Source organism: Procambarus clarkii, chromosome 76 (genome assembly GCF_040958095.1).
Source record: "Procambarus clarkii isolate CNS0578487 chromosome 76, FALCON_Pclarkii_2.0, whole genome shotgun sequence".
NCBI classification, from domain to species: domain Eukaryota; kingdom Metazoa; phylum Arthropoda; class Malacostraca; order Decapoda; family Cambaridae; genus Procambarus; species Procambarus clarkii.
This window is the reverse complement of record NC_091225.1, coordinates 16,909,466-16,936,303: the sequence shown is the minus strand read 5'-3', so window position 1 is coordinate 16,936,303 and position 26,838 is coordinate 16,909,466. Positions and strand designations below refer to the sequence as shown.

Genomic DNA, 26,838 nt, shown 5'->3' with positions numbered 1-26,838 from the left:
TATCATAGAAAAAAGAATATACAGCAGGTGGCCAAAACCCCAATGCGTTAAACGTATAGTTGATGCTCCTTTGTTCCTGATTATCTCCCATCTTGAGGCATTGGAATCTTCTTTTATAGGTTCTAACTTGTGTATTCCTGGCACTTATACTGCCAGCTCTGCAGACGAAACTGTAGGGGGTTGTCCTGGCTTATTCGTGGAGTTGAAACGGGGCGGGAGTAGATTAATTTTCATGGGTTGGGGTGTGGAGGGGTGAGGGAGGCGCCGCCGTTGTCCAAGATGGAGGAGGTGGACCTGAGTGACCAGCCCAGACAGAGGGTCAGCTCGGACAACCTGAGTGCTGACCTGGACGAGTCTCCGGATCCCAGGATCCAGGTGGGTGTTGACCTGGATAGGATCCAGGTGGGTATTGTTGATCTAGACAAGCCCCACGATCCAGGGGGGCATTGACCTGGGATAGTCGTAGGATTCCAGGATCCAGGTGGGTATTGACCTGGATAAGTCCTGGTATTCCAGGATCCTGGTGGGCATTGACCTGGATTAATCCTGGGATTCCAGGTAGGCATTGACCTGGATTAATCCTGGGATTCCAGGTGGGCATTGACCTGGATTAATCCTGGGATTCCAGGTGGGCATTGACCTGGATTAATCCTGGGATTCCAGGTGGGCTATGACCTGGATTAATCCTGGGATTCCAGGTGGGCTATGACCTGGATTAATCCTGGGATTCCAGGTGGGCTATGACCTGGATTAATCCTGGGATTCCAGGTGGGCTATGACCTGGAAGTGTCCCCCAGACCATGGCTCCAGGTGAAAATATTTGACCGGGATAAATCCCCAGATCGCAGGCTCCAGGCAGATACTGTTGCCGGGACGAGTCTCTAGGATCACTTAAGCTTACGTTCGTGAAATAAGAAGTTAACTCAACTTGAATGTTTCAATATTTATTAAATGTTATATGAATGTACTGTACTTACCAGGTAATTTATTTTTAGTTTTAAAAGTTTTAGAATATCCATCACTTGTATCTTTTACATTATTTATAATGTAAACTGGTATATATACATTGCCATTTTTTTGTATTGAATAATATACAGTATAAAGAATATATTACCACTGGTCAGTAATGTGTTGTTTTGGAAACTGTCAACTCTATTTTGCAGGTTGAGCTAGAACGACTCAACACCTCGACTGATACCATTAATAAATTGGAAGTTGATCTTGATGTAAGTATACATTTTAATATGTATTATTACAAAAAATATATATGTATAAAATGCTTATATATACTGTATATAAAAGCGGTTGAAAACCGGAGGGACATTATGACATAACTGATGTTGCAGGAGGCGCGTATGTTATTCCGGCAACTGCTTGCTGACTCCACTCATCGTATTGACCTCTTGGCCAAGAGGCTGGGTAAATGTGTGGAGCAGTCTCGTCCGTATTATGATGCCCGCATCAATGCAAAACAGGTAATCCCAGTCTGTAGCTTGCTAATATTGTATAGGTGGGTACAGTACAGTACAGTACTAAGGGGAATATTTATGTTATTTCTGCTCTTACATAATGTGGGTTTTGTTATTTTAATATGAAAATACGTAAGTTTGTTGCTATTAAGATTTTAAATGGTGCATGTTGGTGTGTATAAATGTAAGTGTAAAAATAAAATATAAATATTTATTTTAACTAGCTTCATTTTTTGTACCATTTTATTTGGGATAAAAGTCTTAATTTTATTTTCAATTCCTGTTTTATTCCACCATCTCATTACATGTTTATGTCCACCTGTGATTTGGCAATTTCACTCTACTGCCCCACACGGCCACACTAAGTCTCATAACCTGTCTAACCTGCGCAGTGTAAGCAAGTGTTAAATGTGGAATGTGCAAGAATTTTGTTAAGGAGTGCTTCATACATACTATCATTGGTGCATGAAATTTAAGGAAAGTTGCTTTTATATATTATCTTCCAAATACTGTAGATGTATACAAATAGTCATATTTTAGTAATGCTGAGGTGAAATCAGTTATTCACATAATGTATACTGTATAAAACCAGAGGAAATATAAATCTGTGACCAACTTAAAGAGGAATATTATAAGAATGTTGGTAATTTGAGGTGCCATGACCTCAAGACTCTTTAGAGCTTGATAAGAATCTTGCAGCAGTTAAATTGTGAAACTTGACCGAACTATTGGTCTGTACTAGTATTTTTACTTTTCAGATTTCCGTTTTTTACTAGGACAAAGTCTGAGAAAGATTGGCATTTTGAAGATGAAAGGTAGGGGGCATGATTTAATTTGGTTACTGGAATAATGTTTGATAGATATTGCCACAGATGTTCAGCATCAGGTACATCAGTGCCTTCTTCAAAACTTGAACTTGGTGCTAAATTAAATGTTCTTTTGAATGTGTGGCCTCCATATTGGTTGCAGTTGGTGTACGTTTTAGGCTAGACTTTCCTTGATTCATTAATTGTTGCCACATCTTAGCAGTCTCAGGCATTCTTTGTATTGTATTCTGGCTTGGAGTCTGCTATTCCCTCTGTCCTGTGATTGTGGTGTGCCCTTTTTTTTCACACTTTTTGGATCAGGGCTGTTTGTTGTCAGTTTTGCGTGTCCCTTTAGTTCTAGACCCCCGTGTCCTCCATATGGTGTTTTGTTCTGGCCAGCCAGCCAGCTTTGTTCTGGCTGTATTCGCTGCTTTTACGGATTTATTTACCGTTTTATCCACAGCTGTTATTGGGGCTTGGGGCCATTGGTGGTCTTTCTGAAGTTGTCCTTTCATTCCTTGTTGTTTGTCCTTCAGTCTTGTCATGATTGTGTGCACTGTATTTTAACATTTAACGTGCAGCTGCTCTCCTTTGCAATGAGCCGCCTCCCTCTGCTTTCTCCCATGGGTAAGCCCATTTCACTATTTTCTAAAAAACTGACCATCTATTGAGGTTGATAGATGAAATTGGTTCTGAATTCAAAGCATGCTCAAGGAGCTACTGAGAGGCCCCTACCAGATAACACCCATTGAATGTAGTGGAGCAGAAACAGGAGGAATATCATGAAATCAACGACACAGGAAGGTAGCAGCCTCAATGCCCAGCCAGCAAGCATGCTGTCAGTAGACCAGAAGCATGCAAATTCCTGTGAACTAATTCAGATGACTTGGTTGCCACCTGGTGTTGATAAGTGTAGCAGCTAGTTACTAGTCAGTAATTAGTAGTGATAAATGACTTGGTATTAAACAACAGGGTGTCGAGTAGTGTCCTGCTCTTTTGTTTTATAACGAGTTACTGGGTTGTGGACGGAGGAATTCTCCACATACTCCCTGCCTCGGTTAATTGATATCATCAGGATAGATATTTGTGTGGGGGTAAAGATCAATTAGTGCCTGAATTGATCAATTCAGGTCAATTGAATTGATCAACTGGTCAATTGAAGTGACCAGTATCCAGTGTGTACTTGAGGCTCTGGCTAGGGGAGCAACCTTGGTCACCTAGCTAAGAACTTCTAAGCTTTAGCAGTTTTTTTCATGGCTCTAAAATGTTGCATTTCTGTATACAGTATTGTACAGGTAGTCTTTTTCTTCAAAATATATTGAGTTGGTGGGACATCTATAATAATGGTGGGACAGCTATAATTTTATCTGCCAAAATGATACTCTAAATAGGTGAATTTATAGCATTTAAAAGTTGATGGTACAATGCCACTATAGTACTTTTTAGAGACGAAATTCCTAACAAGGCTTTGACCGTAAGTTTGTCATTATGTCAATATTCCCCTCAAATTTCTTGGTTTCCTTAGATATTGTCTATTCATACTGTCTGATAATTAGCTATTATAAGGCAATGGATGAGTTAGTTTAAAAGTAATGACCATTAATATTATTCATTTATTCCTCCAAGTTTAGTAGACATTACCGTTACATTCTTCATTGCTTGGAATTGTTAAAGATATTATCAGCTGTGGGTCCTTTGATGCTAGGTTGAGTGCTATACAAAAAATATTTTTGTAGGCACTCAGGGAGACCCAGGCAGCTGCAGTGCGTTACGAGCGTGCCATGAGCCAGCATGCTGCGGCACGCGAGATGGTATTCCTAGCAGAAGAGGGACTCATGCAGAAGGGATGCGTCTTCGACCATACTTGGCAGGAGATGCTCAATCATGCCACTTCCAAGGTGCAGTCATGTAGACAAAGGCTTTTTGCTATTTTATATTTCATCGTTTTAGTTGTACGGTACTTTTGCTTTCTTTAAGTATCCTGAGATGGCACAAAACCAATACATGTAACTATTGTGATGTGGTTAGCATTCAAAGCCAAGGGATTGAGGGCTGCAAAGTTATATGTGAAGACTTAAAGGCTGAAAAGGTTACCAGAGTATTTACACATTGAAGTTGTATGATAAACATTTGAAAAATGTATTAGTTGAGCCATTAAAATGCATGGTTTTGTAAAAGTTTTAGGGAGATATAATGAAAGTAAATGAATGGAGAGGTAGGATGGCAGTAGCTTAATAATGTATCATGTGTGTGTGTGTTCATTGATATGGATTTCCCTGCACTCTTCCATTACCCTTTGCTTTTGGTCCTGTACCTTTCATTCCATCTCTCATCTGGTCCTTAATTTAGCTAGATTCACCTCGTGCAGAGATAGAACAGGTGATTACATGTACATGATGTCTTTATTACTTGTGTGTCATGGTGCCATTACCACTTGTTTAGGTTAATGATGCGGAACGTGAAAAAATTGAGAGTGCAGCTGAGCATCGTCGTACGTCGGCACTCTACCATGAGGCCGAGACCAGAGTCAAAGCTCTACAAAAAGAGTTGAAGAGAGCCATTGCAAAGTCCAGGTAAAAATACATATTCCCTTTGCATGTCATTATCCATTGTGGTACTGTATATTCCTTTAGATACTTTTTACACTTCATTTCACTCTAGTATTAGAATGGACATCTCTGGTTTCTCATTTGTCAGAGTGAAATGGTTGAATGTTAAGCATGTTTGTGTAATTTATCAACCAAACTTAGAGAAGAAAGCACAACACTTTAGTATTCTCAAATGAAATTGGGTCATTCCGATAATAAGAGATTACCTGTACTGTGATTATTTTTTCAATGGCTTGAGTTACTGTACCTATTGAATAAGTACAGGTATAGCTTATCCTTTAACTGAAAATTTTGCATACAGCCATTATTGGAGTTACCCATGCACCTAATCTTTCGTTTTTGCACTTTTTTCTGCATACCGTATAATAAAAAAAAGAGTCCTGCTCAAATTAAAGATTTGTCCCTGTCATCAGTAAGTGTAAATATAGGTATAGATGCCTTTTAGAAATGTTTAAAAGTTTGCGAATTGAGAATTAGACAAGTACATTGTGAATTAGATGTACTAGATGTTAAATTGATATTGCAATTTACCTTGGATCAATTTACAATTTTCCTTGGATCTTGAATCGGCGTTCTACTAGAGCCCAAGACAACACAGGCAGGCTCATACCGTCATGTGAAATGTTAAACGAATAATTGATTGAGAAAAGGAGTAGAAAGTACAATAGTGATAGTTAATCAAAACGAAGAGCAGAATGGAGTAAATATTACACACAAAAATCACAATAGCGTGATGCATCAAATGAACAAATCCACAAGGGCCTTGACGAGGATTCGAACCTAATCCTTATTAAGGCAGCGTCTGGGATGCTCTCGGACGTAGGTTCGAATCCTCGTCATGGCCCTTGTGGATTTGTTCATTGGAGTAAATATAGGAGCAGAAGTGAAATAAAATGAGAGACGTAAGGAATGAGTAGCTTGTTAAGAAAGAGTTGTATGGAACAGTGAATGACTTCTTCCCTAGTAGTAGTGTAGTTCATTTTGCTTGTGTGTGTGTGTTAGTGTAAGGATAAAAGTTGCAGTTTGTTTTGCTCATCCATTTGTATGACGATGAAAGTAAGAATGAAGGAGACTTGTAGGTAGTTTAATTGATGACATTTGCGAAATAAAAACAATTGAAATACTGTTATCAACTTTATTCGCTAATGCAGTAGTTGAAAAAATAATGTACGTTATTCATTTACAAAAGGAAAAAGTAATAATTAAAAAGTAATAATAAAAACAAATAATAATAGCCTAATACTGATTATAAATCATTATTCAGTTGCCTCACCAAATCAGGGTCTTCGTATAGTGAAATACAGTACTGTACTCTATATAATAGAACAAATCTTCCTTCTGAAATTTGGATCCGTCGGAAAAATTTATTCTGGAAGGTCAGCATTTTAAATCTATCATTATTAGTTTGTCACATAATGTAATTTCCAGCAGGTCATATATTTTTTTTCCTTTTCTGCTTTATTTGCTCTTTTAACCCTCAATGAAATTGGCGAATTTGTTTTACTGCTGGTGTGTGAATTTATGGATGGAGGGTATTTCCAAGTAGAATACAACAGCAAAGGTGTGCGTGTTGCACAACACTTCCTCTCAGCTGTGCCAGGGATATGTTTACAAACAAGATAGGTGCACATACTACATTTAGGGCTATATACAGAACTCACTGTTTTTGTCACGTGTACATAAGTGGTTATTAAACAGCAACATTACATTTTGTAAGCAAATAAGTGAAGCATCAAACATAAAGATAATTAAAGTTGAACTTGCAAGTCTTCTACCACATCAATGTATTTATCTAAATAATTGAATGTAATTAGTGTACAGTAGTTACAAGATGAGAGCTATGCTCGAGGAATCCCATCTTCCCAGTACAGAATACAATTTATTTGTAATTATTATTTAAAAGAATGCTTTTATGATTTACCATCCTTATACCGTACTAAATTGTACAAGCAAGTTCGTGATTTTCTGCTTCATTTAAACCTACCGTGAGGATATGCATAATGACCGTGTGTTTTCTTTGTGCAATATGCGTGTATTAGGCAAGGGTAAGAGAAACTTTGTTACAATAAATAAGGAAGCTGAGTTATTAGAGAAGCACAATTATGGCTGGGGAAGAAAGTGGCTGGCAGTGGTAATGCTTATCATAGTGTAATAGCTGCTGTTCCTATGACAAGAAGACAAAAGTAGCAGATTGTATAGGTTGTTAGCAGAATGGAGCGCAGTGATGGAAAGAGGAGTGACAAAATTAAACCTTAAGCATGAGGATTTGGATTAGGCTCTATTAACCTGAATTTACCTGAGGTCCACTAATATTAGTGTCCTCGATGAGAACAGGAAGCTGGCGGCTTGTCAAAGGTCCCCCCCCCCCCCTGATGATCTTTTCCAGCTGTATTTTAAAACCCCTCAGTCTACTAATGACTAGCACAGCATTGTAGCTTGGGCTGGCTACTGGTGTGCAGGGATACAGTATGTAGGTGAAAGAGTGACTCTAACCTGAGCATGACTTCAAACCCAGTTGAGGGTGACTGCACAAGTTTAACAGACAGCATAATATAGTACTATACCTGCATTTTGCTGCCTCTGGGCTATCAAGACCAGTTTGTGCTACAAACAGGTAAGTTAAAAGATATTTACTGTTGTTTTCATGTATAATGATTGTTTATATGGATACAATCATTTTATATATTACTCATTTGTCTGATTATGGTCAAATATGTACTGTATCATATCAGTAGATATAAGTAAAAGCTGGTGAAAAGTAGGCCAAAAAGGGACAGCTATTTGGAATGCTGGAAAGATGGGATCAGAATTTTTGAACATGCACGTACGGTATTTGTAATACACCTTTGATTATCTCTACCTCCAGTCTTTACCATATCCTATTAATATAGCAGAAACCAGAGTTTTTTTTAGATAACTTAGTTCCTTGGCTTGGAATAATAAGGGAATGAAAGGTACGGTTGTTTCTTTATTATTTGTACATCTCCAGATACAACCTTTATTACAATGCTCTGTATATATACAGTGCATTATGTTTGTATAGGTTATTTATCATGATAGAGTGCACGTGCCCTTTAGCACAGCTGTTAGGCTAGCCACGATGCACTTGTCCAACTATAGGAATGTGATACACTGACTTGAGTGTCTGATAATTACGTAAAACATGTTCTAAAATGTTAAGAGCAGCAATGCACATAGACTACAGTTTCCAAACATTTACTTGCAAAATGTTTTCCATAAATGGAAGCGAGTTTTGAAAGTAAATTATTGGTTTTGTTTATTACTGGTTTCTAATTTGCATAGGAATCCCACAGCACACTTCTCTGTCAATCTATTTGGTCATCCATCGCATCCTCCAGCTCATCCTTCTTGTCCATGCATCTCTTCCATCTTTCATAAACCCTTCTCTTCGTGAAATAGAAATTTTGGTAAATTGCTTTATTAATCTCTTAAGTACTGTACAGTATTAGCTTTTTAAATGGTGACTCTTTTTATTTATTTTCATTTTATTTTATTAAGATGGCCCCTTCATGACTAAAGTTCTACTCATTCCCTTGAATGTAGACAAGTTCTCTCAGCTGTTTACACTGTACTATACTGATCAAAAATTAAAAAAAAAAATTGGCCAAATGTGACAATAAATGAAATTAACTAATGTACTTCTTTCCAAGCAAAATTGTATTTCTGTAAATTTTACTTCAGCAAAAACAAGTAGAAACTGCTTTACTTATATTCACCAACCCATCGTCTAGAATTTAACACACACACACACACACACACACACACACACTATCATAATACTTCAAGGTATCAAGAGTGTTAGGCGTTGGAAATGATTGTGGAAGAGTTTACCGTCAGCCATCCTCTCAAGAGGTTTTCAGGTATTGGGCAAGCAGAGTGCTTCTATATAGAGGAGCAAGTTCATGAAGCTTGACGTATGATTTCAATGCCCTTCTGAGATTCAGGTGTTTGCACAAATGGAGAAATAGTTTATTGAAATGAAGGCTTGTACAGAAATATATCAAAGCTGCATGAAAATACTCTATTAAAAAAAAAAAGAATACAGAGTACAGTAGATAGGTGGAGAGTGGTAGATAATAAAGCCTGTACTATTAGTGCTATTATAGTTTGGCATCTTTATTTCCCCTTATAATTTTACCCCCTTATAATTTTTTATTTCCCCCTTATAATTTTTATTTCCAATAGGCATTTTTTATGTAAATGTGTGCTTTACTTTAATTACTAGTGAATGTTGTTTCATACCTAGTTATTAAAGTAACTGTTTATTAGGCACTTTGCAGTCTTATGCTAAAATACTCAGTCCTTAAATATGAGGAATTTTCTATTGGAATGTTTTGGTAGATGGAATGTTTAATAAGTGGTGAGCTGTTTTCCTTTCTTGTGTTACTGTGTCAAGTAAGTTGTGTGTTGACCGGCAAAGAAACTGCCAGATCAACCTTAAGTTTTGATGTTCTTTTTTTTTATTACATCTTAGCCATAATTTTCATTAAAAGCTTTATTCTTGGCATTGTAGGTGAGAACTTTACTGCCTGCATCTTGACTGCTGGTTATTCTTCCCGTTTTTGTTTCTCTCCCAAGTTTGAATGCACGTCGCAGCCTGTTGCAAATGAATAACCTTGTGAGGATGCACCAGCTGCAGCTGCTGTAAGTAGGTCCTCACCAGCTGCTGCAAGTAGGTCCTCAACCAGCTAGCAACACCAGGGCCACACCCTGGCTTAGCTCTCCATGCAGGTCTAACACATCACAACAAGAGGCTTACTTTACTAGCAAATACTGTACAAATTATGCTTGGGTTGCAAACAATACAGACTATAAATGTTATATTTTTTTCCTATATTTATAATTTTTCCTAAATTATAATTTCATTTATAAAAGATAAACCAATTATGAAAAGACGCACCCATAGTCGTGCCATAAATTGTACAAGATCTCGTCATCATGAAGATTTAAGTAAACACTTAGCAGTATGCAACACTTGTCTTCTATGCATTTTAAATAACAAATATATGTAGTTCAAGTAATACCAATGCTGGTGAAAGCCAAGTAAATGAATATGCTTGAATGTTGTGAGAGAGAATATGCCTGCATTATACGAATTGGAGGAGCTGCCTCTGTTTGGCCCTGGCTTGGCTACTTTTGTTTATATAAAGATTTCATATGTTGCATAGTACTGTTTTGTATTTAAAGTAGATATTTTATTTTATTTTTTGATTGCCATGTTTTGTACTGTTAGCACACTTTTTAAATTACAATTTTTTCACTGTGTAGCACTTTTTTAAAAATCCTTTTTCACTATATTGCACTTTTTAAATTATACTTTTCACTGTATAGTAGTTAAGAGTGCTTATTAGGTATTAAAAATCATGAATATTCTTTTACATTTCTCCTAAAGATATTTTTGTAAACTAATATATAGGAGTGAGTTTTCAAGTAACCGTGAATTTCTGTTTGCTCTCAAGTTTGTTGGATGACTTGCAGTTTTATCATCATGCTTTGAAGTGTTTTGTTGTAGCTTAGCCCTTTGCTTGCAAGCTTTACATGAGTCTCAACACCAACTAGTTAAGCTTAGGCAGTGTTCAGTGTGGCTAAGTTTTTCAGCTTATTTTTGATCGCAGGTCTCAGCAGGTCTCTGTGAATTTGCAAAATGAAGGAACTTTTTTAATATGCTATAATGTAAGTATATTTATATTATAGTGTACTGTACTTACATTATAGTAAGGAGGGAGTATGTAGTTAATGTTGTACTGTAGGATCCAGGATTGTTATGAAGACTGAATTGAGTTGCCAGTGATATTTAAAGGTTGCATTAATGGTGAAACCTACTGAGGCTTGATAAACTTCTACATTTTTCATTTAGTTCATTTATGTGCACCCCCATACCCATCCTGTGGGTGGCAGTGGAAATGGTTAGAGGCACATAATGGGCTCAGGGACTGAACCTTAGAATTCATTTAGCCAAGCAAGATAGTCTTGATTTGGTACTTACAAAATTGAATGTATAGTATTATATCAATAGAGAGTTAGATACCAACCACACATACTGTCTTTTAAGCTAAGCAACTTGCATATGGGATGAGCTAGTGTCATAATTGATATGTTTATCGTGCACAGCACCCCTCGTCCAGTGGGCAGCGGTGGAATGGTTAATTACCCATATTTACTACCTACAGTTAGCAAACTAATGATATTTGGCTAAAATTTCTGGTAGTAGAGAATCATGAATGAAATATTTAGACATTATATGACCATTTGTTATAGAGCTTCTCTAAATTCAAGTATCTTATTACACTTCATCACATAGTGACTGTCTCCATAGCAACACACTCGCCCCACACTTTGCGAGCAATTTGGCCTAGGTTCGTGTTCAGGCTGGGGAGGATTGACTAGGTGCTAATCCTTAACTGTATTCCTCTTTTCATCCAGCAATGACAGGGTACTTGGATGTTAAACAATTGGGGGGTGGTGTTGCTGGGAAACTTGGCGGTAAAGCTTACCATGAGCCATGGGTAGGGAAAGCTCTTGGCCTTTTTGTACCCACTTGTGTGGAAAAAAAAATAATGGTGTGCGAATTGTTTTGCTACACAGTTTACATTTGGCTACATATCAGCAGATGATACAACTTCCCAGAGATACTTATAGCCGAGTCTAAGCTGAGCAGTAGTAACCCTCTAGGAGTCGGCTGATTTTATTGGATGATCTATAGATGTGTGGCTCTTCTTGCACGTTAGTATAATAGTATAATAATTATACTAGTGTAGATTTCACTTTACCCTCAGCTCTACAAGGTTCTTGGTGTATTATTGCCTCTTGACAAATGTTTAAGATAATCCAGTTGACTGGTTAGTTAATTGAGGCTTTGAATTGCAACAAATTACTTCATTGTTTGATAAAAATAAAATACAGTACTGTATCTTATAATCTGATCCTCTGTATTTTTTATAAAGTATTATGATAAAATTTGTGCATTAATTGTGGTAATATACACTAATTTATATGTGGAATAATGTTTTTTGTTATCAAGTGATGATTAAATTTTCTTAAGATAGTTTATATGTTCCATAGTTATTGAGGATGGGATTGTAGTGGTGGAAGTTATGGACCTCACGGTTGTTTAGAGTGGTGATCAAAGTCTTGGCAGGCCCTAGTATTGTGCCTCTTCATTCTTTGGAGTTATATGGTCAGCTAGTCATACACTGTAGGTGTAAAGAGAGAGTTCTGTCACTTAATATCTCTGCTAGTAAAGTTGGTCTGGCCTGATTAATGTATTCTTGCAATAAAATGTTGACAACTTTACTTGCTCTATCACTATGTATTTGCATTAATATCCCTATGCTCAAATGCTCAAATTAAGAAATCTTAGATTTCAGGTTTGCTCTTTTCATTAAGTGTTTGGGTATTTCCAACAGGCCGTATTTTGAGCTTAAATCGGCAGTCAACCAACAGCTCGAGGCCCAAAAGCAACAAGTTCGGCAGCTAGAGGAGAGCGTTGCTAGAGCCAAGGTGACGTATGCTCAAGCTCTCTCCAACTTGGAGACCATCTCTGATGAGATTCACCGTGTAAGTTTACAGGTGTTCTGCCACTGCAAGTTGTTTCTTACATTAATCTAATGCATTTTCTTGATTGTATAATTCAGTCATTAAATGTGACTGAAATGATTAGATCGCTAATTTTAGCATAAATCTATATTTCTTATGATTATCTTCACTTGGGATGGAAGTTGAAAATTAACTCCAAAATTTGTTTTACAATTTGGCTGGATGGTGAATGTTTCATTGAAGCTCTCAACATCTGCAGAGGGAAAGTGAATTTAAGTTTGCTGAAGATAGAGTATATATAACCAAGTAGGATAAGGTAAAGTTGTCTGTTATGCAGAGGGCTGGAGTAGTGTAGGTAGGAGAGGTGTGTGCTGGATATTGTCTCATGAGAATGGTAGGATGTGCCGAAGAGTAAGCTGGTAGTCAGACGAGTGCGTTTGATATATAGGTCTAGATGGTCACACAGGCCTGGATGACCACGCAGGTCTGGATGTAAAAGTTGTGCAAGCCTTGTGATGTAATGTAACACATGGGTGGCTGGTCTAGGACTAAGGCAACTTTCAAAAGAAACCTATACACAGTACTTCTGTACTGTATATAGTCAAGAATTTTAAGGTAAATAATGCCATATATTGTACCTGTATTGTAAATGCTGTGGTGTAAACTGAGTTACCCAATATACACTATGAAGTAGATTGCAAACTAGAAGACCAGTGACTAAGCCATTATCAAACGTCCTGTAGTTACTTTGTGCTTAACTCTACAGAACATTTGACATGTTAAGTTGCAGTTGGAGCTATATATTTTTTCCTTTTCCTTTCTACATTTATAAATTAAATTTTATAGTCTAAGTATTTTTTTTTTTATATGTACAGTGGAACCTCGAGTGACAAGCGACTCCAGTTACGAGCATTTCGAGTAACAAGCGAACCACTCACAGAAAATTCGTCTCGATTGATGAGCTTTTGCTCAATTAACGAGCAAACCACATGGGGCTTCCTAGCGTTCCCGCCAGTTCTCGGACGCCTCCGACGACTGTGTTGTTGTTTCGCAAGACGAGCGTTTCACATGACGAGTACATGACGTGCTCGGCCGGAATGGATTAAATTCGTTAAACAAGGCACCACTGTACATTTCACGTTTAAATTGTAACAATCAAAAGGGTTGAATTTTTGTATTCTATTTTCTTTCTGTAGTTCTTATTGGTTAATTTGGGGCTAAACTCTTGTGAAAAATAAGGAGCAATGTGTATTTGGAAGGCCTATCATGAGCTCTGTGCTTAGGAAAGTACAGTAGAATGCTTTAAGCAGTACGAGCTCAGATTCCAAAGCTAGCTGATGACAAATTAATCCCCCCCCCTCTCAATAAATTATAATTATAAGAGACAATTAAGTACAATACTGTATTTATTTTCAGAATCGTCAGTCTCAGCTAGACCTGGGTGTGCGGGGCATTGGGGTTGGGGCGGAGTCTCCTTTACCTCCGCTCCAAACTATAGATGGGGGACACCAGCTTGCAACGCACCCCCTCCACTATGCAGAATCAAGTATAGAGGCCAATACTCAGGAGTTTAAATCATTACCGGGAAAACTGGGACCGGTGGCAGCACCCATTATGGCAACTGTGGTGAGATACTGGCATTTAGAGTTGCTTGTCTAATTTATAGATGCAAACTAAACGCCAACAGTCTCTACAGTGGATACAAATTTTCACCAAAAATATCAAATTGTGCAAGCTAAATTTGTGGCAGCCATTAGAGGTTCTTTCTGCAGTACAAATATAATTTCCACCCAAGATTTGCTTTAGAATTAACAAAAGGATTATTTTGTTCTTCTATTCAATTGCATTTCATATAAAATGGGCAAGGAAAAATAGGTCTTTGAGTATTGAATATGAAAAACTTCTGAAGGTCATTTGGCTGCTCCCTAAAACCAGCAGCCACAGCTCTTTCAAAACAATGATCACATGCCAGGCTCTAGGCAATTTCCATTCAACCATGATAAGGAACTTTCCAATTAGTCTTGCCCCCTGCCCCCACACACACAGGTATATGTGTATTCACTCAAACTAATGAGAAAGAGAGCAAGAGAGAGAGAGAGAGAGAGAGAATGAGAAAGCGAGAGAGAGAATGAGAAAGCGAGAGAGAGAGAGAGAATGAGAAAGCGAGAGAGAGAGAGAGAATGAGAAAGCGAGAAAGAGAGAGAGAATGAGAGGGAGAGAGAGAGAGAGAGAGAGTGAGAATGAGAGAGAGAGAGAGAATGAGAGAAATTGAAGTATGCAGCAGTTATATGGTGTCCCTATTCCAAAGAGTCATTCTCGATTCTCAATAGAGAATTCCGGGTTCGAATCCCGGGTGGGACAGAAATGGTTGGGTGCATTTTTCTATCGCCTAATGCCCTGTTCACTTAACAGTAAGCAAGTACTCGGGAGTTAACATCATGGGTGGGGTCAGTAATTCAACTGAGGGGGATGGGGGGACCTCAATATAAGCCTAACCTGTACAAATACACTTGGGCTGTCTGTCCCCCGACACAATGCATTATTATAATAAAACACATAGAAAATAGAAAAAGTTCAAAGATATGCTACCAATTGGCATTGGTAGCCAATTCAATTCATACCAATTCTGGACCTAAAAAACAAAATTGAGGAGATACTTAAGGCATTAATCATGACAAAACTAGACAATAAAAGAAATTATATGATCACATACAAAATAATGACAGGACACTACAATTGACTTATAATTTTGTTTAAACCTGCAACTTTAAGAACATGGTCTTAGATTCAAGTTAAGGATTCAAAGGTGCATGAAAAATATATGACAGCTCTTGTTTTTGCGAACAGAGGTTGGGTTGGTTGGAACAATTTAAGTGAGGTAACGAAGGATGCCAAAACCATCAGCAGTTTCAAAGCATCATGTGACAAAGATTATAAAGATGGGACATCACGAGCCTAGCTCTCATCCTATAATTACACTCGGTTCATACATACAAATATCCCCCAATAGCACCAGAGGAGATACCGTTTGGCCCCTCAATCTTCGATAAATCAGTGCCAGACACCCTTGGAAACAAAGCTGAAGCAGTAAGCCATGGTGAGAAATGCAAATACTGTGAACAAATCCACAAGGGCCGTGACAAGGGTTTGAACCTGCATCCGGGACCGAGTCGTAGCTCAGTCGATTAAGGCAGCGTCTGGGATGCTACCGGACGCAGGTTCAAATCCTCGTCACGGCCCTTGTGGATTTGTTCATTTGATGCATCACGTTAGTGTGATCTCTGTGTGCAAATACTGTAATTAGGAGCAACAAAAACAGTGACTTGTCTCTAAGACAATTCTTAAAGTCTAACTAGTCAGCATAACTGAATTTACCCCTACAGAGCTTTGCACTTAATGAATGATCACCAGGTAGAAAGTGAGGGCTGTCGGCTCCTCCAACCCTGTATTGTAGTTAGTTCTTCTAGCTGATGGTGGCTAAATGACAAGTAGTTCACTAACTAGTAGTTAACAGGCAGTTGATATGCTGGAGATGGCTGTAATTCTCCAATGTCTTCCCCAGCTCTGTCACAAGTTTAATTGCAAGTTCCTTGTCATCATGGGACAAATTTTTCTATTATATAATTCACATAATCATAATACTGCACAGTATACAGTAATTGAATATTCTATAACATACATGAAACAAAATTATTATTTTATTTATGGATTAGCCTCCTGAGTGTTGGATAAACATTTATTGTAAGGATGATGATTGGAAATGAAAAATCTATATTACATCATGAAAATAGGAGGATTGATGGAGAAATTGAATGTGTTTATTGTTTAGCAATAAACCTAAATTAAATATGGAGAAAGAGAACTTGTTACAATTACATTTATATCTTGAGAGTGTAGTAAGTTGGAAGCTTATTAAATGTACTCAATCTGGAAGATAGGAAAGTGTTGGTGGCAGGACTTGAGAGGAGACTGGTGCATCAGACCTGATCAAGGCCCATATTACACACACTTTTGGGTAAGTCAAGTTCAGCTCAACAGTAGAAACACATTAACTTTTAGTTGCATATTACAGTACGGTTGTTATTAAATGGTAATTAATTTAAGCATTAATGAATGGAAGATATTACATTACACTTATTTGGTAAATTAGAAGCATTTGGTACCATCTTGTACATAATATTGATCTGGGGCCTCAACACATTCCTCTCTTCACTTACATACATCTAAGGATTTATACTTGCTCGACCAAATCTAACTTTAAATTACAATATTATGTTTATAGGACTACGAAAGACACAGGTAACCCCACCAGTGGGAAACTTGTAGATTAGGTTGTTAGGTTGTTCTGTTCTAAAGTGCATTGTCCATTGAAATAGTGGTCTTGATAGCCTGAATCTCAATAATGTAAATGTATTGTACCTTTCATAGGTTTGTCATTGCATTCTCTTGTTTTTAAAGAATCGCATTTTATAACGATATTTATTGTAACTAGATTAATATTTTTCATTGTTACTTGTTTACTGAAGTTAATGTTAGGTTCACATAACTCATAACCGAGTAGGAATACTGATGATATTAAACCATCATTCAATGATGTGGTGGTCCAGTTGGAGGGGTTGAGAGGAACAGCAGCTTGGGTCCAATTTGGCCCTTTCTGGATTTTGGTTTCCAGGCTGGATGGCACTTATCCTCAGGTTGGAAAAATGAAGAACCCCCTTCATCCCGTTGTGCAGTTCAAGCATGAACCTTTCCACCTTGGGTTTGGTTCATTGTGCTTATATAGGATGCCATCGATTTTGTACTTCACGGGTTTCCTCAATTTCACCTTGAGGTGCTGCCTAGAAGTTGTTGTTGTCACTAATGGGGAACAGGAACATTGTATCACAAAATGACACTGCTCTTCTTGAGTTTAGTTCGTCTAATTTGTCTTCAGTACTGTATCATGTTCCCAGTTTTCCTGACTGGAATGCAATCTCTTATTTTATGTGAGAAAGTGGCATTTGAGCTGTGGTACCTCTCTGCTAGAATGGAAAAAGGATTCTTCATCTTCAATGTGGCATTTTTGGGAAAATTGGATTCCATTAATGGGGCTTATGTTCTTATTTTGTTCCAAAAGAGATTTCTTGCAGTTCCATAACTATTTTGCCCCTTTTATTGCATCTGACTGTAGGGCATGCACCTGCCTGGCTGATGTTAAAAAGATTTCTTGCCTGCCAAGAGCTCATCTCCCAGATTCAGGCAGAGTAGGTGCAACAGGAGGATTTAAGCACCTCACCTACCTTTTTTTTGTCAGTGTCTGCAACAACTAACACACTATCCCAAGGTGTTTGTGCTGATCCAATGAGATTCGGTTGCTGACTTTACTACACTTCTTGGTTCAGGCATGCTGTGCTGTCAGTTTTAAGGGTCTACCTTTTGCCATTGCTCTTCTCAGACATTATTTCTCTCTCTCTCTCTCTCTCTCTGAAGAGAGGTGCAACAGGTATTAGAGGATGTATGTATGTTCTTTCAGCCCTTCCTCCAGGTGTTAGGCTGAAACCGTGTTAGGGAAATATGATGCAGTGTCGTTCACACTCTTGGGCTTGGTACAGGCTCTGGTAAACCTATTTTCTGAGGAAGTGAAGATGCCTTGCCTATACTTTTCTGTGGTTCATTTTCATTTTGAGTTTTACATGATATAGAAAATTTGGCACTAAATACAAAACCGAAAGAGGGAAGTTCTACACAAGTTTGGATTGGGTCCAGAATGATATGATGGTGATTTTTGGAGGTGCGGCTGTGTGTACAAGTACAGTATGTATTGTATACATATGAATACAGTGTGCATTTTATGTACACATCTGAATTTAATATTTAGTGCTGTCATTTGAGATTTTCATAATGGCCTCCTATTTGTGTATCGTTCATATTATCTTAGTCTTGCCACATTTTATTTTGAATGATGAAATTAGCTGTATTAGAATTATACCTCTTGGGTATTACATAATAATTTCTTCTTGTTTTCTTTTGTGTGCTGTATTTATATAGTTTTGTTATCATTCAACAGCAGACTGCAGTGGCATCCTCAACCACTGTCTCTGTAACCTCCAGTATGGCAGCAGCTACATCTTCCACTACAGCTACCTCCCGAGCCACTGCTGCTGCTCTTGCTATGACCCACTGTGAAGTGGCTAGAGAGGAAAATGCCAGCTTGGTAATGGAACCCAGGGGAAACAGCAAGCTGGAACTGGAGCCTAGGGAGGACAGGAGCCTGGAGCTGGAGCCTAGGGAGGACAGGAGCCTGGTGCTGGAGCCTAGGGAGGACAGGAGCATGGTGCTGGATGGAGGAGAGGCTAGAAACTTGGTGCTGGATGGAGGGGAGGACAGGAGCTTGGTACTGGAGCCTAGGGAGGACAGGAGCTTGGTGCTGGATGGAGGAGAGGTTCTGGTGGATGACGGTGATGGGACAGCTACGTACACAGACCTAACAGGTTGGCAGGTGTGTATTTTGGTTCGTCTGAATTATGATTTGTTAACTGTAAATTTTCTGTTGTTTGTCGGGATATATATATCTGGAGATATTGTTGAATTTAACTGTGTAAAACCTAAGAATTAGTTGTTTTTTTGGTTCATACTAGGTAGCTGCTGTTCATATCTGAACCTGTGATTAAAACAGTCCAGTTACCCAACTTTCATTACATTACCTGGCAATTTGTTCCACAAATCTACAAACCTTATTAACCGAACCCAGTATTATTCAGATCTGACTGAGCAAATCCTTCACTCTCAAAATTAAAGCTAGTCATAGTCTCTCTCTTTTTAAACCCAGACCTATACATTTTCCCATGCTGTTATACAATGGATGTAATATCTTGCAGGTCACCCAACATTCTGAAGGAATGAGTTTTCTGAGCATGAGTAGTAGTAGTAGTAGTAGGCATCCATCAGTCTCATGAGACTATGGACTTGCGCACTGGTGTCGGCCTGGTCATGAGTACACAGTACATTTATTGTCAATATATAGTTGCTTGAAAGGATCAAGCTTTGTGTTAATACATTCATTTCCAAAAATATATTTTCCTCTTTGGATCAACAATACAATCATAAATCCACATTAAAGTTTTAATGCACAGTAATAGTTTTAACCCATACAATATTTACATAGAATCTGATGATTCGTCTTATTTATTACTAAGCAGAAACAGTAGTGTATATTTCTTGTAATACAGGTTATTGGTCTGGGCAGCCCAGCATTATCACCAGCAACACAGTATCTCACCGTAGAGGACCGGGACTCCATCGTGTCTGATACAGAGAGTTTGGCCAGGTAAGGATATTCTACACATTCAATATAGATGACATTTAACATTACCGTCTACGTACCTTACAAATTATAATATTTGGCTTTTGACATGAAATTTATTGGGTTGATTGGTAATGTTACCAATCACAATTTATCATAAATAATCATGACTTTTGTATCTTTTTTCCATATAACTAATAATTTTTGTACATTTAGTTGTATTATTTATTAATATGATCATAATTTGAGCTGTTTCTCTAGTGTTGTAATGTATATTACCACCATTGCATTAATTCTCTCAAAAATCATTAGTATTGTTACTGTAATCAAAGCTGTGTAATACTACTCAACAACTGAACTAAATATTGGAATACTAGATAAGCACACATGCACAGTATAAACTTGAAATATTTGCACTTATGGGTAGTTAATGTTTCTTGATAATAGCTCATTTTAAAATGTTTTTCAGCATTGAAATGCTCAGTGATGAAGCTATCGCAGGATTAATGCTGGACGAAGAACTAGCAGAAGCTTCAACTTCCATATGCACCCCACTCAACACTCCTGTTGTAGATCCACCCATGTCCCTAACTGCTTCCATCCAGTCATGGCCAACATTTTTACAGAGTTATGTAAGGGCTGCTCAGCACACGGCTGAGACAACAGCCACACATTCCATGCCCGAACAGCAGGACCTCGGCGAAGATGAGTATTCTGGTATTACAGAGTCTTTGACAGGATTAGAATTAGACACACTACATTCAGGAACCAGGCAGCTTCAACCTCCCCACACGTTGTCCCTCCTCCACGATTCTTCCTCTGATCAGTCGTCTCCAGAGGACCTCACACCGGGTTATGCACCTTTGCGTGACACCCCATACTCCCCAGAAGACTTCTTACCCTCCAATCAAGACCTCAGTGCCCAACCTTTGGACGAGGCATCGTCACGTCTCGGTCCCTCGGCTAGTGACGACGTGCGGGAAGAACCCCACCGCAGTTCATGGGTTCTAGAAAATGCCCCACCAGCCCACAAATGATTTTTAGAGCTTTATTAACATTGATTGATCATTTTAATGTACATGTAAAGTACTGTAGTATATTATAAATTAAGGTAAGTGACTGTGTGGTGGCAGATCATCCAAATTAATTGAGCTGGCGAGATATACTGGCACCTGCATTTTAGCTTCTCTCCCTGGTATGGCATTAATGGCAAGACTTCTGCTTGAGATTAGATATGTTCTTGTTAGTTGCAAGTCAAGATAAAAATGAAGCCAGCTGCATAAGCATTAAAATACACATTATTGGATACTATTTTGCAAATCAAAGACATTAATTTATAAAGTATCTTCAAATTAAACAATTGTTAAGACTTAAGTCAATGGAATAATGAAGTTATGACTGCGTGCATGGTGTGAATTTTGTATAACAGTTTGTCATCTAGATATGTTTGATGTACTTCAGTGTTGATTGGTTTAGCTGATAGTTTCCAGTTTCTCATGGTATAAGGTGTAGTGATTAATTATCAAAAATAATGATGCAGAGATGTGGCAATTTAACATTATAGTCATTATTAAAAAATTAATTTTGTACAACTTGCATACCGGTAACTTTGCTGTAGTGCATTAAAAGATTGCATATACAGTGTATATATGGTTGTGTATATATGTATATATATATATTATATATGTAATATATATATATATAGTAAACATAGATCAACTTGACATCTATAGTTGGTATAATTATGGTATTGTAAACTGGAAAGAATGCTTATTAAGCTTGGTATTCGATGTATCGATGTAAGCTTACATCATAGTCAGGATGTTGAGAGAGAATTTAAGCATCAATTTAAAAAAAATCTAAATAAAAAGTGAATTTGTTATTTATAATTTCTTTACACCAAAAACAATTACCAATAAGTTAACATTTTAAAATGAGGACGGGGGATAAAATATTGTCTTTGTTAAATTGGTTGACTAATAAGGAAAAAATATCAAGCAACTAAGCAAAAAAACTAATTTTGGTATAGTTAAAATGCATAAGAAAAAATTAATGAAACAAAATTCTCGGTGCAGTAAATGATATGGGAAAAATACCAGCAGGAAGCAACAGCCTGACAAGTCATGATGACCAAATCTCACATCAGAAAAAGACTAACTTTTGGTCCGCTGTGGACCATTACCAAGTCGTGGCGCACACGAGTTGATAATGGGCCAGAACAGACAAAAACGTTGTCGTTTCTCCGTCTTCTGATGTGTGGTTTGATCATCGTATCTTCAGCCATGTGACTCATCATCTACATCTGAAGAATCATTCATGGCCATTATTAGAACTCCAGAATATGATCACACTTTAATGGCACTTAAAACATGAAAATAGACATTATAACTGTAAATAACTATGAATTTATTATTTATAAAATAAACTTGATTATAAGACAAACATTTAATAGACATACTACAGTATGTTAAAAAAAAAATTAGATGTGATTGGAAATGGAGAAGCTCTCTAATGGCATGTTCAAATTGAGCCTATTCAGTAGTGAAGTATTTAATTTTATATACAAATTTGTTCTATTGGAAGATTTATGCTATACATTAGCTGAAATTTGAAAGTTATCTAAATGATATGACCTAAATCTTGCAAAGAATTCATATTATTACTTCCTAAACATTTTATAACCTTTAATTTTGCCCATCATTCCATATTCAACATTTTGGCTCCATTAGCAGTGAAGTAACTTAATGGACCCATGTGATGACACATACATGACAGCTACTCAAAACCCAGTCGATACAGCTACACTTCTTGTGTAATTAGAATAAGTATGACTAAATGAACACATTTTGTTCAAAATTTGAATCATGAAAATTCACAAATAACTAAATGAACTAACGTGCAGGACGTTAGTGATGCCAATAACAATTACGGTGCAGAAGCAGACGATTTGTTGATGCATAATTATTATGCTTCACATTAATATTTTTAATGTACTGTTTGTCTTTTTGGATGAAGCTTTATTTTTATGCTTACTGAAATACAGCTCACCAAGTTGGTTGCTATGGGTTGAGGGGGTAACCAGTTATCACCTTCAACTGCTTGTCCCCCATCAAGGCAGTACTCGAAGTTGATGTAAACTAATGCTGGTAATGTAAACATTGAATCCAAGCACTACATCTTTTTTATGTAATCTGAATTTTTATTACAGGAACTTTTACTCCCGAACATTCATGTGCAACTTTATACTCTTGCTTAGTGACTACACCATATGGATCTTTGACCTGATTATATCTGCCTTTATAACAATACATATAAGTACTATATAGTGTACAGTAGTCCTACTAACTGAACTTTATTTAATTCTCAAGTAAAAATGTACAACTGTGATACCAAGATACTGTAAAGCACCGAAGCAACATACTTTGCCATAGAACACTTCAACGTACAGGTTATGCTCATAAATAACTTAAAACTACATTTGGAGAAAAACACAATCCTCATCCAAACTACAATAGCCATAAGGCTACAGCACTACTGTATAGGATGGGTATGATGCCAATACAGTAGTTGCAATGACTGTAGTATAGTACTTGGAACACTTCATAGGACTACAGTGGAATTAGGGGACAAATGTAGGCTTCTCAACCATCATCCGGGATCATCCCAGACATAGGTTCGAACCCTCATCACGGTCCTTGTGGATTTGTTCATTTGATATCATGCTATTGTGATTTCTGTGTGTAGGCTTCTCAAATTTACCATTAACCTGGATTTAAGCGTTGACCTCGTAAAAATAGCTTTTCCATTATGCGATTTTATAAAAATGTTAAAGAGTACCCATGTAACCCCAGATACTTTGACCCCCTCTCCGCAATTTCTGTTTGCAAGCAAGTAAGTGTGGTAGCTTTAATTCTGCAAATGTAAACTCTGTACTACATAAAGGTATTGAACTGGATAGGTAAACAAAATTAAAGTACAATCATTTATTTCCCCATACACATGCTAGGTTGCAGCAATGTTTACGAAGAGACACTGTAACCGAAGGGAACGTTTACAGCTTGAGCTTGGTCCTCCTCCAGTGGCGCCTCTTTGCATTGTACCTGAAAGTGGAAACCTAATTAGCACATTTAAACAATACAATTACTCTAGAAGAGTTTAAAACAATTAAAATCCCTGTATGCTGTAGTTGCCTTTGACTCGCTTAGTGATAATGAACAGCCACATGCTGAGCTCAGCAAGGGCAGCCAAAACCAAGCCAAAGGGCAGCCAAAGACACATCTCATACCTTCCCTAAAAGTGCTTGGGTGAGAGAAAATCCCATCTTCAGTATGCACAACTCGACCAGATGGCCGACTCCTTATAGTCATTGTGGATAAAGTGGAGAAAAGCGAAAGACATGTACAGTCTTCAACACCACACTTTTTGACAGTTGCAGGATGTAAAAGACCAATATGCAAGGTCTGCCAACTTGGTAAGATGATCAAAACTTGAAACTGCAAAAAAGGGACTTGCCCATAAACAGCCAAACTTTGGCTGTGCCATTCTCCAGAACATAACTATCAATGAGTTCACACCTAAGCCGACTCGCATTTAGAAAATGTTCTCACGTGCAGATACACATAAAATGAAGTCAAGCAACCACATGAAGGCTGGCACACAGCTTCATCCTGTACCTAGCATGATTAATGTTACACTCCGAAGCATACCCTAGTATCATAGCAATAGATATCTAAAGCACAAAGATGCCAGGGTACTAGGCATCTCTGTCTAGCCTATCTTAAGGTTATCTTGAGATGATTGAGGCTTGGCGTCCCCACAGCCCGGTCCTCGACCAGGCCTCTTTCTTTTGTTACACACCCCCAGGAAGCAGCCCGTAGCAACTGTAACTCCCAGGTACCTACTTACTGCTAAGTGACAGGGGCATCAGGGTGAAAGAAACATCTTGTCCATTTGTCTCCGCCTCCACCGGGGATCGAACCCGGTACCTCAGGACTACGAATCCGAAGTGTTGCCCACCCAACCGTCAGGCGCGCCTCAACATTATTGATTTAAAGTTCTCCATAATGTATCATACCCTAAACAATAACTTGCAACCATTCCAAGATTGTAGACAAGAGTAACATAGCTACAAGTGAACACCAATATATTGTTATAGTCTTATTTTGACAACTGATTTATCAAGGTGGTATTTATCATCATTTATCAATAGGCCTATAATTTCAATATGGTTAATTCTACTATTCAACACAAACCATCTACAAAAATTTCTCCTTAAGCAACTCTTACCTAATTTTGTTGCCTGTGCAATTTCGGATCCATGGTGGAATAGGCCGATTCTGCTTCATTTTCTTAGCAAGTTTGGTCTTAATGCGGAAAGTCTTGTGGGCAGCCTAGAAAATATCAAATAAAATTATTACCACAATAGAAAGTTTTCATCATCCACTACAAAACATCAATTACAGAGAAAATAAATTAAAGTGTCCACGGTACTTTAATCCCAGATCCTTGATGTCTAATCCCAGATCTTTCTTGGGTCTTGAACCCGAGGAGTTCGATGTTAACATCCTTACTATTCTCTTAGAACCTAATAAATCCGAACGAAAGTAAGATTGTCGTTTTAGATGTGCACAAGGTGTGATGTTTTAAACGTAATGGAGGTACAAGTTTTACATTTATTGGTTCTCAGTGGGATCGGGTGAGGCTATGCAAGGCCATGTACTGTAATGTTAAATTGTACTCGTGGCATTTTGACAGTTTAATGTTCAAAATTGTCCATATTAGGATAAACATGTTTCTATAATATATTGGCAAACTGTCTTTATAAAGTATAGTAATTATCAGGGGAAAGCAGTAAGCCAATATGATTAGCTCTTGAAAGGAATGAGACATCAAGCATAAGCTTTATTCCTAAGCTATACCAATATTGTGTTTTCCAGCATTACTGTAGCCATTAATATAGTTGTAATTATGCTGGCCCAGCCCAGCACAGTCTAGCCTGGCCCAACACACCCTAGCCTGCCCCAGCACACCCTAGCCCGGCATGTTACCTAGCATGGGGTATAACCAAATCCTACAAAAGATGTGCCACAAAACTTTCAGATTGTCACAGCTCCAGAATATTGTTATAATGTATTCTTAGGCTAGTAGTCTGTTACGAAGGTTTTAAACACCACTGACGAAATCTTGCCACCACCACCGTGTTTAGCCCAGCCTACGACACCATAGGCCTATACCAGACACAAGACTCTCCCAGAATATCAAAATTCCCTAATGAAACTTGCAAAGTTTCACCAGGGAAACCATTACTTAATATTTCCTTGTTGCCGAGAGAATAAATATTGTTTCCCAGCATCACTGCAGCCATTTAATCTTTGTTTACACTTGTGCCATGCAAACCTGGAGACAACTGTAATTCCGTAAAATACCTCGTCTGGTTTACACTTTCCTTACAGTAACATTGCTACAAGTGTAAACCGCCTTACAAAGTATTACTAAGACAATATACTTGAGAGTAATCTAAGAGATGAGAGGGATAAAGAGAGATATGTAGGAGCCTCACCATGACGGTGTGTTCAGCACCACGACTCTCCCAGGAAGGTCGAGTCTCGCTGCTTCTCGCACTCTCTCGCCCGCTCTCGCTCCTCTCGCCCGCCAAATTCAAATTTGTATTTATCAAGTCAAATCAAATTCAAATAATTTATTATTTATTTATTTATTATGTTTATATTATTATTATTATTGTATTTATTTATTTATATATTTTATTTATTATGATTATATGATCAATATTATACTTATTTATTTATTTATTTATTTTATTTATTTATTTATTTGTTTATTTATTTATTTATACAAGAGTTCTCACATTCTTGTAAAGCCAGTAGCATGCGTAGCGTTTCGGGCAAGTTCTTAATCCTAAATTTCCCCGGAATTTATTTATTTATTATTTTTGTATTTATTATTTTGTATTTATTTGTATATTCTCCAAATCGTTTAATAACCAGGTACCCATTCACGGGTGAACAGAGGCTACAGTTAAGGATTAGTAGTCTCCAATCCTCCCTCTACCATTTGAGCCTTTTTGGAACATAAGGATCAATGAAACTGCAGAAGCC

General features: G+C 37.6%; 1 protein-coding gene across 7 annotated transcripts; it reads left to right on the top strand.

Annotated features, from left to right (window-relative positions):
* Positions 1–163: 163 nt before the first annotated feature.
* Positions 164–21,603, top strand: LOC123771500 (uncharacterized). Of its 7 annotated transcripts, XM_045764080.2 has the most exons (12): positions 164–375; positions 1,164–1,226; positions 1,347–1,475; positions 4,012–4,173; positions 4,718–4,848; positions 9,484–9,549; positions 12,312–12,462; positions 13,858–14,067; positions 16,376–16,456; positions 18,488–18,919; positions 19,650–19,747; positions 20,193–21,603. In XM_045764080.2, the coding sequence occupies exons 1-12, from the start codon at positions 280–282 to the stop codon at positions 20,758–20,760; spliced, it is 2,187 nt and encodes a 728-aa protein (XP_045620036.1). In that variant the 5' UTR covers positions 164–279; the 3' UTR covers positions 20,761–21,603. The 7 variants fall into 7 exon arrangements, with proteins under 7 accessions (XP_045620036.1, XP_045620040.1, XP_045620037.1 ...); XM_045764084.2 differs by lacking the exon at positions 4,012–4,173; XM_045764081.2 differs by lacking the exon at positions 9,484–9,549.
* Positions 21,604–26,838: the final 5,235 nt, after the last annotated feature.